General features: G+C 44.5%; 1 protein-coding gene across 1 annotated transcript in view; it reads right to left on the bottom strand.

Annotated features, from left to right (window-relative positions):
• KNL1 (kinetochore scaffold 1) overlaps positions 1 to 14,100 on the bottom strand; it is a 53,079-nt gene that overhangs the window by 6,486 nt on the left and 32,493 nt on the right. Inside the window, exons 15-24 of the mRNA XM_030559482.1 lie at positions 12,419 to 12,509; positions 8,385 to 8,501; positions 7,549 to 7,636; positions 6,887 to 6,967; positions 6,407 to 6,446; positions 6,179 to 6,280; positions 5,623 to 5,723; positions 5,234 to 5,302; positions 4,955 to 5,064; positions 4,181 to 4,299 (exon numbers count right to left, since the gene is read on the bottom strand). Coding sequence (XP_030415342.1) covers positions 4,181 to 4,299; positions 4,955 to 5,064; positions 5,234 to 5,302; positions 5,623 to 5,723; positions 6,179 to 6,280; positions 6,407 to 6,446; positions 6,887 to 6,967; positions 7,549 to 7,636; positions 8,385 to 8,501; positions 12,419 to 12,509 — 918 coding nt within the window. The remainder of the gene's footprint in view (positions 1 to 4,180; positions 4,300 to 4,954; positions 5,065 to 5,233; positions 5,303 to 5,622; positions 5,724 to 6,178; positions 6,281 to 6,406; positions 6,447 to 6,886; positions 6,968 to 7,548; positions 7,637 to 8,384; positions 8,502 to 12,418; positions 12,510 to 14,100) is intronic.

The raw sequence follows: 14,100 nt of genomic DNA, 5'->3' as shown, positions 1-14,100 counted from the left end.
TTAGGACCCAGCTGTCTCTGGAGGGCAAACCCCAAGCATCGTGAAAGCGAGTCAGCTAGTCCCCAAACAAAGGGGACAGGAAGAAGGGAGCGATCATTGGAACACTGTTCTGGACCAAGGAGTCAAAACAGGTGCTAAGGGGATGCCGGGTGAAGGTGTGTGGGATTGGCCAACCCCCAGACCCGAACGCCTCCTCCTCTGGGACCTATGCCCCTTTTTGGGGAAGTCTCACTGTCCTAGGGGAGGGAAAGGCTGCCCAAATGCATGCTGTTGATGATACTGCTGCTGCTATTGACCACAGCAGTGGTGCCTCTCCACTGCTGGCATGTACACCACCAAGAACTGTAGGATAGCTCTAGAGTGCAGAGTCTCATTCATCTTGTAAAAAAAAAAGCACTCGTCCATCGAAGGGCAAATCCTCTATGGCCTGTCGCATGTTGGGAGCAATGGCCAAATTCTGCAGCTAAGATGCTTTTCTCACAGTCACTGCTGAGGCCAACACTCTGGCTGAACTATCCACCATATCCAGTGCAGACTGCAACGAAGTCTTTGGGCTTGTCTACATCAGAAAGTTGCAGCGCTGGTGAGGGAGTTACAGCGCTGCAACTTTGAAGGTGTACACATCTGCAGGGCACCACCAGCGCTGCAACTCCCTGTTTGCAGCGCTGGCCGTACTCCCGTTTTGTCTCGGGTGTAGAGGATCCAGCGCTGGTGATCCAGCGCTGGTAATCCAATGTAGACAGTTACCAGCGCTTTTCTTGACCTCCGTGGAAGGAGGAAGCCTCTGGTAATCAAGCTGGTTTCCTTTCCCGGTTTGCTCTCCCGGTCCCGGAGCCACCCAGCAAACCGCAGGGAAGGAGACCTGCTTGCTCGGGGTTCCGGGACCGAGAGAGCAAACCGGGAACGCCGCGGTTTGCTCTCTCGGTCCCGGAGCCAGCCAGCAAACCGCAGGGAAGGAGACCTGCTTGCTCGGGGTTCCGGGACCGAGAGAGCAAACCGGGAACGCCGCGGTTTGCTCTCTCGGTCCCGGAGCCAGCCAGCAAACCGCAGGGAAGGAGACCTGCTTGCTCGGGGTTCCGGGACCGAGAGAGCAAACCGGGAAAGGAAACCAGCTTCGCCGCGGTTTGCTCTCTCGGTCCCGGAACCCCGAGCAAGCAGGTCTCCTTCCCTGCGGTTTGCTGGCTGGCTCCGGGACCGAGAGAGCAAACCGCGGCGTTCCCGGTTTGCTCTCTCGGTCCCGGAACCCCGAGCAAGCAGGTCTCCTTCCCTGCGGTTTGCTGGCTGGCTCCGGGACCGAGAGAGCAAACCGCGGCGTTCCCGGTTTGCTCTCTCGGTCCCGGAACCCCGAGCAAGCAGGTCTCCTTCCCTGCGGTTTGCTGGCTGGCTCCGGGACCGAGAGAGCAAACCGCGGCGAAGCTGGTTTCCTTTCCCGGTTTGCTCTCTCGTCCCGGAACCCCCCTTGAAGCCGCCCAACAGCGCTGCAGTGTGGCCACATCTAACACCACTTGCAGCGCTGGTTGCTGTAAGTGTGGCCACTCTGCAGCGCTGGCCCTATACAGCTGTACTAATACAGCTGTAACAACCAGCGCTGCAAAATTTTAGATGTAGACATGGCCTTAGTTACCAAACAGCCCTCAGTGATAAATGCCTGGAAGTCCTTCCTCAAGGCTTTGGGCAGCTAGTCTGCAAAATTAGACACAGCCAACCAGTTCACAAAATTGTATTTGGACACCAATGCCTTCTGGTCAGCAATGCACATCTGCAAGGAAGAGAAGGTGTAAATCTTCCTGCCCATCAGGACGATCCATTTAAGAGTTCTTGTTGTTGGGAGTGGAAATAAACCTGCCCTGTTGGGCTCTATTGTTCACCGCAGTTACAACCATGGAGTTTGGGGTATTGTGGGACTAAAACCCCTCAAATCCCTGCACTGGAATGAAGTAGAATTTCTCCATGGGTTTCACATTGGAGTATCGAATCCAGAGTACTCCAGAGAACAATAGCAGGCTCTAGGAGTGCATTGTTAGTAGGGAGGGTGACTCTCATAGGGACAGATGGCTGCAGGATATCCAACAACATATGGGTATTCTAGAGAAACTTCTCCTGAATACTGAGGGAGGTCCTGGTATGCCTTGACATCCTCTGGTACTAAAGGAGAGGAAGAGCTTGGCAGTGCAGAATTGTTTAGGGTTAAAGAGGAAGTGGTTAACTGTGCCAGAGCCAGATCCTGCTCCAGGACCAATGGACCTGGATGGACGAGACTGGAGGTGATGGGAAGGCTTACTAGTGCCTGGGCCTGTGGTGGACTGATGCTCGCCACAGACCTGCCCGGTTACCTCGCCTTAGGGCGAAATGAGGAGAATCCACGGATTCCACAGGTATGGGTAAGGGCATTGGTGGCCAATAGGCTTCCTGACTGCAAGACAAGCACCAATTCTGATAGCAACAGCGTTCCATAAATGGCCCCCACTGAGTCAGGCAATGGAAAGTGGGAGAATAGGAGGAAGATCCCAATCTGGATGCTGATGAGTCCTGAGCTTAAGGGGATAAACGTGGAGCCAGCCCTGAGGATGCAAGCAACCAGTCTGACTCATCTGTAACCCACATCGAAGAGGAAACTGACACCGACAGTGGAAATGGTATCACTGGTACTGAGTACACCTCTGTTGTTTCTGGTGGTGGAAGCAGAGTTGACCCCAACATCAGCCTTGGTACCGAGGTGATTGACGGTGCTGAAGCAGAAGGTGATGAGTGCCACCGCAGTAACATCTGCAGCGCCAACTATACAACAGTGCCAAGGAGTTTCCCAGTGCCAAGGTCCCTTGCATTGAGCCTGGTACTTCCCCAGTTCCACAGACTGTGGAAGGCGAACACTGGGGAGACCTAACGGTTCAGTGGCCTATCCAGCCAATGGGGCTAAAAATGACTTACTTGTGGCAAAGTCCAGGACCAAAGGAGAGGTCAGGACAGAAAGGCAAAGGAGGTCTGCAGTTATCTGGCATGCTACCGACATGGAAACAATCTAACAGGGTCTCTAACCTCCCTACTCAGTCCTGGGGAGCGGTAGGGAGGTTCGCACTAACTCTGTGCTCTTCCTGGAAGAGGCGAAAGAGTCCCCACAACATCTAGAGTAGTCTTGATTGGTCTTACGTGACCTTTTCATTGGTACACTCCACAGGGAACGGTTCCGCTCTCTCTCCGGAGAGACACCTGCTCCAGGGCACAAAGCGGCAACACTCTCAGAACCCGAGGACGCCTCTGATCCAACAAAGGCTTTGCTGTCGAACTAAGCCACATGACTTCTTCAAGCAGGTGCTGTTTTAGGCAAAGGCCTTTAGCCACTTGAGTTCATTTTGTGATTGATTTACAGATCAAACACTGCTCCTTGATGTGGGCATTACCCAAACACAGCAAACTCCACATCTGAAGGATTGTTGTTAGAGATCGCTCCCTGACACGACAGACCATGTTTAAACCCTGGTAAGGGCATCAGAAGGGAGTACTTAACTAATACAGCTAACACTAATTTAACTACCACTAAGAGTACTAATTAACTATATACAAGTAGAAAAAACACTAAAATAGTGAGAGGTTAAGACCACACAGAAGTCCGACTCTAGCCACAAGTGGAAAGAAGGAACTGGGGGGGGGGGGAAGTGCGCAGGTTTCGGGGTGACGCTGCCCCACATAGCCAGAGAGGGGCTGTGGCCACGAGGTATGAGCACTGCCCCTCTACTGGTACTGCTAGGCAAAATTCTCCAGCTTCAGTGTGCTGGGTGTGCACACACTCAAGAGGAATACACAGCTACATCTACTTGGAGAACTACTCTTGGTCCTGACTCCCTGTACGTTGCTGCACCCTGATCTAATGCTTTGGACAGAGGTATGTGTCAAAGTGACAGGTAGCAAGTGATGAAAGATATGTCAATAAAGAAGCTGACAGAATCCATGAACTGTTCATTTTCTGCTATTCTGAAGTTAGGGTTTTGTTTTTTAAAAAGAAGCTGAATTGTTAAAAAAACCCACCAACAACAAACAAAAACAATTAAGTTTTTGACGTCAGCTGGCTTCCATTATTAATGTTAGACGGAAAGTGTGTTTCAAAGTCTTCTATTTGTGTGTAGTCATTAACTGCACTTTCTAGGGGGTTGAATTGGAATAGGTTTGATCTTTAATCACTCACTTTGTATTATCCACTTCTGTCTTCAGAAGATTAAACTTTCCACCCCATCTGTTCAGAAACTCAATCTCTTCTCCTAAGAGTCGACAGCGATTCACCACTAATGAGACCTCATGCAGCATCTAAGTGGACAATCAGAAAAAGTAATCACATTAGAGTTCACTCTTGAAAGCTACACATTTTAAACTGCAATTCTATTCCAGAAAGTATATAAAAAACCCCATAATCTTAACTGCTAGCTCTACACTCAGTCTGGGATCTAAAAATGAAACTGGTCAAGTATTACCACAGATAAAAATTCTGCTGCCCAAATTCTGCCCTCAAATATACCGCTGCATCCTTGTGGGAAGGCCAAATTTGGTCATGCAATTAAAACCACTATTCTATTAATTATGTAGGAACCAGAATAGAATTTCTGTACTGGATAGTTGTGCTGGCTCTGTAGTGCTAATAGTAGTAGTAAAACTTATTCCAGTCGTAAAGCAAGCAGACACAATCAGGGAACAGATCTATTGATTGAGGAATCTACAGTTATACAGAGTCACCATTCAGAGCAGAACCACATACTTTACTGTATGATTTATGATTGATTGAAACTACAGTTTTAGAATCATTTTCCTTATGGCAAACACTTAAGCAGCAGAATATTCATTAATTCAAGGCTGAACTTTATTTTAAGAAATCATTGTTAAAGAATATCATCCTTATTCTGGTGAACAAAACAGATTCCATGATCATCTTCTCAGGGCTCTGTAGTTTACCTTCTTGGAACATTACCTGGGGCAACTGGTGCATTGTTGTGCATTTTGTTTGCCAGGAACCCTGACTTTCAATAAACTGGAAGATGAGCCTTTGGACTAGACATGATGAGAGTGGAGCTTTTTCTTCTGTAAGACAAAAGAAAGAAATATTCTTCAGAACTGTTTATATCTGTAATCAATAATCTTTTTGGGACTGTCAGGCAATGCACTTGCAGATAAAGTGCAAGTGTGAAGATACCTTCCCATAAAAAGGCAAACCCAAGGACCAGAGCAGCAAGCCACTTCAGAGCCTTACCATCCAACAGAGATTCAAAGCTCATATCAACAATCTTTCTGCAGGGATTGCCATTGAAAACCGCACCACCTGTGAGAGACCAAAAACAAACCGTAAGTGTGTATTTCCAGACTGTGCGCATTTCCTAACGCCTCAGAAATCTCTCTCCAGGAGCAGGCATTTAGGTTGTATAATTTAATCCTTTTGCTAAAAAAAAAAAAAAAAAAATCAAGCCTGGACTCCAATCCATAACTACCTTAAACTCACAGTTTGAGTGCTTCCACTCTAGTATGTTTGCCCTCTTCTACTAGTATAAGGCTAAAGATGTCAGCCTGATCAGATGGATTTAAATTATGTAAACCTTTTGGTTTGTAAACCAGAAAAAGGTCCTGACAAATTTTGCCACTCACCCACTGGTGGTCCAAATGTGATAGTCAGTTCTATAGAATCATAAAGGAAGGTAAACACTGCCTGTTGATCACTCCATTCACTGATCTCCCATTCAGTGAAGCTACAGAAGAAAAACCTGAGTTACAACCAGAGAAAAAGTGGAAAAAGATAAAGTACTAGATGTACATACAACATCTACCACCACATAAATGTGCTAATGGTAGCTAGCATTTTTTTGTCCCTGTGGATCATCAAGTCAGATGGAAATAGTAGCATGACCTTCCAGGAAATATTGAAAAGTTTGTATTCTATTAAGAGGTAACACTAAACATTAAAACAAAAATACTCATTTTGGAAGGGGAGGAGACTGCTATAGGAAGAGATTTTGCAATGTCCCTTATGTACATAAAATCAGTTCATCCTACTATGCACTAAACTCACAGAAGCTTTACTGCTAATCCTATATTGCCAGGAGATAGGCTCCCAAATGTAGCATTAATTAAAAATACATTAGCACTACCAATGTGAGGATCTCTGGGATAAAAATCAAAGGTGAAGACCCTTTCCTTCCCTTACTTGTATTTGTCGAGGATCTCCTCACAATCACTTGCTTTATTCTGCAGATGGTTTATCTCAGAAAACCCCTGCTTCTTCTGAACTTCCAGATTTGACAGATCCCTATAGAAATATAGCAACAAAATCAGATGCTCCTGGGAAGACAAAGCACCCTGATACAATCTCTAGAACCTGAGTGCACATGCAGGCTTTAAATAAAGGTAAAAGAATCATTGTGTAAAATTCTACCTTTGAAGCTCTTCTTCTTGGGCTTTGAGGTTTTCAAGCTCTAAGAAATTTAAAAAAGCTATGAAAGAGATCTGCAAGCAGTATGAGAAGCATGAAAAAACCCCCTGACTGGCTGTGCAGCCCTGGTTCTCAACATCAGGAGAGATCCCAGGGCGATGGTAATTATCCTTGCTAGGATGTCAGTAGAAATGGGCAATTATTCAGCACTTGGAGAACAATGCATTGCAGCCAGCTCATGTTCTTTTCAGCTCATTGTATTCCAAGTTCTGATTTTCCAGAAAAAAGGCAATAAAATGCAGAAAGGATGGTTTATGTGGATAGCCATCTCTCAACCCAGCGAAGACAACTGTGGTGGTAAGATGTCCACCTTCAGTGTTTGCTTTCACACTAGCCTGGAGGTACATATCCCCTACTCCAGGCCACAAATCTTTCCATCCCCAGAGTTCATTAATAGAAATGTACCTCAGCTGGCCCCATTACCTTTCTCAGAGTTTCTCACTTTGGACTCCCTCTCTGCCACTGGATCACTGATATCTGCTTCACATTCTTCCAACTTAGTAACTAAAAGAAAGAAGCATTAGAAACCACTCTCTACCCACCACACTATAATGAGGCACAACAGTGACTCCTGCAGGAATGCAGCCTCTCTTTGTAGCAATGTCAGGCTCAGTGTTTAGGTTTCGGTTGTCTTCAGCTATTATAATAATGAGCTGCAGTTTTACTTTGTCAAAAATGACAATATGGACACACGACAAGAAGCCTGTAGTTCTACAATTTACACAGAAAATTTCAGGTAGCAGTGGATGATGGGTAAAATATCCTATCCCATTATAGTAGTTTTGAAACTCATGGCGCACATTTGTCTTGAGCACTGAAATATATTAGAAAAAAACCAAAAACTAGTCACTTAGTCTCCATGTCCTACTTACAGGGTTCCCCTAAGCCAAATCTACAATCACAGGCCTACCCAACCAGCCTCATACAGACAAGTTACTCATAGAACATGAGTTGTAATGCTTAAACACCCCTTCTTTAGTTTCTGCTTGTAAGTGATCGTTTGAATAGTAGTTTTTCCAAAGAAGTTAAGAGGTGTTTACACTTCAGTAAATGAAAATTCTCGAACTGGGATCTGAACCACTTACCTGTTTCCAGAGCTAAAAGACAACTATCCATCTCCCTGAGGAATTCATCCACTTTTGCTATTCTTGATTGTAGTTTCTTCCATTGGATCTAAGGGTAAAATTGGACAATTATGTTTCATTTTTGTTTAGTAATATATTTTCGCATAAATCTATGGCTGCATTTAAATAATAGTTCTGTGTTTGCTAGGACTCTCACACTGATCTCTGCTTGCCAGGAGATGGACCAATGAAACCAATGCAATCTATCATACTTTGACCTAAAACCAGATAGACAGCAGTTAAGATAATCACAGGATTTCAGATGACACCAGAGCTGCTTTGCCATCATCTTTCAATCACTTTTCTCAAGAAGAGGAGAAATGATGCAGGGTGCTAAATGAGAAGATATTTTTTGAGCAAATGCTAACCTGTTTGACCCTTTAAGAAATAAGCAAATTCTGAGATGTCCTTCACAATGGGACAAATGGTACATTTATTTCTCGGACTGGTGGCCTATGCCTATATCCCCATCTCTCATTACATGTAGTGCAACATGATCACACTGTAAGAAGATAGCAGTGCCCATGTCATTGCTACTCTCCCTCCCCTCCACTGTGTAAGAGGACAGAAAGATATTGCCCCTGCCCTAAAGTGTTCACAATCAAATTTGAAATAAGATGCAACAATATGAGGGAGTAAGTAGGAGATTAACAGTAACAGGATGCATATTTACATAGGTTATGTGCATAACTTGATAGTCAGAACTCACCTTACACATTTTAAATATAAATTAAATGAATAAATCAGGAATCCCTAATGGCCCTCTACCACTCTCTTCCCTTCTCCAACCCAAATACCTGTGTGTTCTGCACCAAATTGTCATACAATTTCACTTTCCCCTTGTGAGCCAGGACTTTACTCTTCTTGGTGAAACAGGATTTCATTTTATTCAACTCTGTTCCAAAGTTCTTCAGCTGCAATGGATGGGAACAACAATAGGCAAGGTGAATTAGAAAGTTACATAATGTTAGTCTTTGGGACTGATTCAACTGTCTAGTAGCAGCATATATGAGTCACAAGTAGAGTCCTGCAAAACTGCAAATAACCATGGACCATGTTTGCGGATCACGGAAGGATGCGGATCCAAGTTTTATATCCAGAGCCCTGCAAATCTGCAGATATCCTTGTGAAACTCTGCACCCCATATTCACCATTGTGATAGGATTATGATATGATTGTGATATAATTATGATGCATCTTGTACAAAACATGTCATGTGAGGTGTCTATGGAAAAGTTGTGGTTTGCTGCATATGATTATCCTATTTGTATGAATGTATCATTTTTGTATCTGGAGTTATGAATATTGACTATGCATCTGTATTTCAAATGTGCTTGCTCCTGGGTAACTCCCATAAGTTAATTTACATCCAGTCTAACCAGCAAATTGTGAAGGGTCTATTCAAGATAATCGACCAGCAACAAAAACAATGGGCCATGGGAAAAGCTTAGCCTCACCTGATGAGCTTTCCTGTGGACACTTGAACCAATATATGGATAATGGCTGCTATGACTCATCTAAGCTCGCAAGGGCATGTGACTAGATCTTGTGATATTAAACTTCATCCTGTGCCTATATTTTTCCACTAACTGGGCTAGGGGCTTTGCTTGGAACAGTGAAGTTCCCTCCACATGGAAGAAGCTATAAAAGAGGGAAGTGACATCACCACTGGCCTCAATGCCCCTACAACACATAACCGGAAACACCTGAGGAAGACTGATATGGGGATGGGGGTCCCAGGCAAGAAAGAAGAAAGCACTGCCTGTGTGGAAGACTGGTGGACTGTTGGTACCATCAAGGTAAGACACTGCTTATTTCAAATCTTGTTTAGTTTAATAAATTTAGATTGCGATTTTGTTTATTTCTTAGGTAACCAACTTTGAGCTACACCTTATTACTTATAATCACTTAAAATATTTCGGTAGTTAATAAATTTGTTTTATATTTTTACTGAAAGAGTGTGTTGTTGGAAGAGCAAAGGTAAATCTGCTCAGGAACATGGGCTGCATTGTTCTTTCCACACTGAGGCGTGGACTGGGAAATAAACTTACATTGGTCAGGCTTTTGACCAGGGCAAGATGGTACAGCTCTGGCTGTGGACTGGCTAGAGCCTCTCTATTCTTGGTTCACGAGTGGCTAGGAGAAACATTCATGTAACTGCAGCTTGGGGTGTTCCCTGCTTGTGTATGGCTGTGTAAGTATAAGGTCTGGAGAGGATTTCAGCTTTTCACTGCCTCACAGCAGAAGAGGGGACTCAGGCTGGTATGCTAGAGGGCTCAGCGGTACCCCAGTCCCAGGTTGCATCCCAGGGAAGTCCATCACAATCCTCTTTGGGGCAGGGACCATGTTTGTGAATCCGATGTAGATAAAAATTTTGTATTCACATGGGGCTCTACCATACCAGGAGTCAAAAATTTGGGTCAGGAATTTCCATAATGATAATCGGGCTCAGTATAATTTAGTACTTTATTCTTTGCAAAGACTTAGCAAGTTGGAAATCCCTTATTCAAAAGTAGAGGAGCACACAAAGTATCAAAACACCAATAGCATTGGACACTTAGGTCAAATAACCAGAAAAGAGGGGCTTTCAGCACATACAAGGAGTAATATGCATTTTTTTTTTGCCTTAAGCACTCTGAAAGGTTATTACTCTGGTTATTTGACACACTTAACACAATTCTACTTAAAATATATATATATATGGTATTGCCATACTGGATCACATTTGTGGTTCATGTAGTCCAGTATCTTGGCTCCAATAGTGGCCAACATCGGAAGCTTCAGGGAAGGGTGAAAGACACACACCATCCGCACTCTAGACACGCAGATGCAAGACAATCTACTTCCACATGAAGGTTTCATTCTAATCCCTAACAGAGATTGGCTTAGTATCTATCCCTTGCAACATTTGTTAACATTAACTATAACAAAAATATCCAAGAGTTGTTATCCATAATGATGTCCAACCCATCTTTGAATCCTGCTGTTTTTTATCTCAATGACATCCTGTGACAATGAGTTCCATAGTTTAATTATGAACTGTGAAAAAGTATTGCTTTATCACTTTTGAATTTACCATGTTCTAATTTCATTGAATGTCCCCTTGTTCTTGTATTGAGACAGTGAAGCTCCTGATCTTTCTCAATGCTATTAATTATTGTGTATACTTTAGTGTGTCCCCTTTTTTCAGATCCAAATGTTTTCAGTTTCTAATTGTAAGAATTTCTCCATGCCCCAAATCATTCTCATTGTCCTTCTTCAAACCCTTGCCAACTCTAATAGCCTTTTTTGAGATAGGGTAACCAATGCTGAATACAGCATTCCAGATGGAAGGAAGCTCACTGATCTATATAATGGAAAAATATATTCTGTATTATCCATAACTAAGGCTATGCTTTAGTCATGGGTATTTTTAGTAAAAGTCATGGACAGGTCACAGGCAGTAAACAAAAATTAATGGCCCGTGACCTGTCCATGACTTTTACTATATACCCCTAACTAAAACTTGGGCCAGGAGGCAGAGGGTGCTGAGGGAGCAGATGGCCCAGTACCCCCGCTGGTGCTGGGGTGGTGGGAGGGGAGACAGGCGGCAATATGCAGTTCGTGGCCCCTGTTGGTGTTGGGGAGGGGAACGGGGTTTGGCAGGCCTGGCAGGCTTCCTACTTGGCTCCAACCGGCATGTCCCTGCAGCTCCTAGGGGAGGGGAAGCCTGGGGGGCTCTGTGCATTGCTATGTGCGTGGAACCATCTGGCCCCTCCACCTAGGAGCTGCAGGGACATGCCAGTGGAAGCCGGGTGCCCCTCCCCCAGGTAAGCGCCACCCCGCATCCCAGCCCCCTGCCACAGCCCTGAGCCCCCTCCCACACACCCGAACTGCTGCTGCTGCTGACCCAGGGGCTGCCTGGCTCGGGCAGCCTCTGAGCCAGCACCAGCCGCTGCAAAAGTCACAGAGGTCACAGAAACTCACGGAATCAGTGACTTCCATGACAGACACAGCCTTATCCATAACATTCATTACACATACTAACATCTTGTTTGCTCTTCTGACTGTAGGGGTGCACTGAGCAGAATTCTTCATTGCATGGTCTATAGTGACATGACGATTCTTTTCCTGAGTTGATGAATTAATTTAGAATCCAGAAAGGTGTATGAGTTCAAATTTTTCCACCCAATGTGCATTACTTTGCATTTATCAACACTGGTCATCATCTGCCACTGTGTAGTCTATTTTCCTGGCTTGGTTAGGTCCCTCAAAAATTCCTAACTCTTCTCTTAATTCAACTAACCCAAATAACTTTGTATCACCATCAAATTGAAGATTGAAACTAGACAAATTCAGACTGGAAATATGGGGTAAATTTTTAACAGTTGTTTTAATTAATCATTGGAACAATTTACCAAGGGTCCTGTGGATTCTCCGTCGTTGACAATTTTTAAATCAAGATTGGATATTTTTCTAAAAACTATACTCTCGGGATTACTTTGGGGAAGTTCTACAGCCTGTTATACAAGAAGAGAGACACAATAATCCAAATGGTCCCTTCTGGCCTTAGACCTATGAAATTTTGCTACCTTACAACTCATTCCCCTTTTCCAGATTGTTACTATACTAAGCACAAGACCTAATACACAATCCTGAGACATTCTGCTGTTAACTTTTTGCCATGATGAAAATTGACCATTGTTTATTCCAGCTCTTTATTTCCTGTCTCCTAGCCAGTTCTGGATCTATAATAACAATTTGCCTTTTGTCCCACAATTAGCTAGTCATGTCCAGTCACCATTCAAACTTTTATAACTGCATGCAATAAGACTGCAACAATTGGCATTACCTCTTTATCAGAGAAGGTCCTCATCACCTCCCAGAGGCTCTTATTCACATCCACCAAAAGCTTATCCTGGACACCTGCACACAACTTTAAACTGAAATATGAAAAAAGGTCAGAGAAAGGTCTTGTTGTAGCCAAGTAAGACTGCACATATGTAAGACAGCACATATGATGTCATAATTCAACTTATTTCCATATCTGAACTGGCTGGTGCAGTGCAATGACTTATTTGGCGTCTAAGATTGGGGCATGGATAAGGTCAAGGTAATTTAGGATGAACTCCTGGCCCCCCCCGAAGTGGATGGAGTTTTGCCTTTGACTTCAGCGAGACCAAGATTTCATCCATAATGTTTACAGGATAAGCAAGGTGCCCAGAAGTGATTCACATTATATCAGAACCTACCCCAATTAACAGGATGAGCCTACTGTTTTATTCACAACTTGAAGATTTTATTCAATATCCATGTAAAAACTTGCCAAGAGTGATTTTTTTTTTTTTAAATCCTCGGCCTGGGGCATAAAGGCTGTACCATTTTTTTTTATATGGTTATGGTTTTTAATATGGTTCATGCTACGGTTATCAAGACTTTTGTCACCTTGAGGCTGGATTATTGCAATGAAATCTAGAAGCTGAATTTGAAAGTTGCAGCTTGCTTTCATGCTGAAAGCACATTAAATATCTGCTGCTCCAATATCTCCATTGGTTACTAGTTGTGTTCCAGGTGAAGTTTAAGGTGATGTTTTTGAGGTATAAATTCCCAAGTGGCTTTTTCCTTGATTACTTGAGAGACTGCCTCTCCCTGTGAGATACTGTCTTAGCTTTACTGCCATGGATAATCTAACAATCCATTAGTTTAAACAAGAGGCAACCTGGGATTTATTTTCATCTCAAATCTGCACAAGCCCAGATTTGGTAACCTACAGAATATGATGCAAAGCTCATGTTTTCCCCAGCTGTCTTTTTGGTTTGTTTGTTGAGGGAAGGCTGAGCATGCAGGGCAGAGTTATTCAGGGAACAAAAGAGGAGGAAATGGAATTGGTGTTATGGTTGTTAAGTTTTTAGGAGAGCTTTTACATTCCATTTCCTATGTTTAGTTTTAGCAGTTTAACTGCAGCGTGACTAAAGAATCAGATACACCTCTACCCCGATAGAACGCGGTCCTCAGGAGACAAAAAATCTCACCGTTATAGGTGAGACTGCATTATATCAAACTTGCTTTGGCACTCCGTTCCTTGGTCCCTGACCGCCCCCTCCAGAGACCCTCATCCCTAATCACCCCCAGAACTCCAACCTCTATCCAACCTCCTGTCCCCTGACTGCTCCGACCCCTATCCATCCCCCCGCCAACAGGCACTCACTGGCAGCAGTGGGAAGTGGAGAAGACCAGCCCCAGCTCACTCCACTCCAACAGCTCTCAGCCACAGCACTCTATTTCCTGCCGCAGGTAAGTATGGGAGGTGTCCTTTCCCCAACCTCCCCGCACTCACCAGCGGCGGGAAGCGGAGCAGCCCAGCCCCAGCTAGCTCCATTCCGCCAGCTCCCAGCTGTGGCGCTCCACTTCCCACCGGGCAGGCGAGTGCAGGACCTTTCCCCAGCCGCCCCACAGCGACACAGCTGGGGCTGGGACAAGGAAAGCGAAGGCTGGGGCCGCGTCGCTCCGCTTCCCGCCGCAGGTTTGTGCGGA

Source organism: Gopherus evgoodei, chromosome 4 (assembly GCF_007399415.2).
Source record: "Gopherus evgoodei ecotype Sinaloan lineage chromosome 4, rGopEvg1_v1.p, whole genome shotgun sequence".
Taxonomy (NCBI): Eukaryota; Metazoa; Chordata; order Testudines; family Testudinidae; genus Gopherus; species Gopherus evgoodei.
The sequence above is the reverse complement of the archived record's forward strand: the minus strand, read 5'-3'. Positions and strand labels throughout refer to the sequence as shown.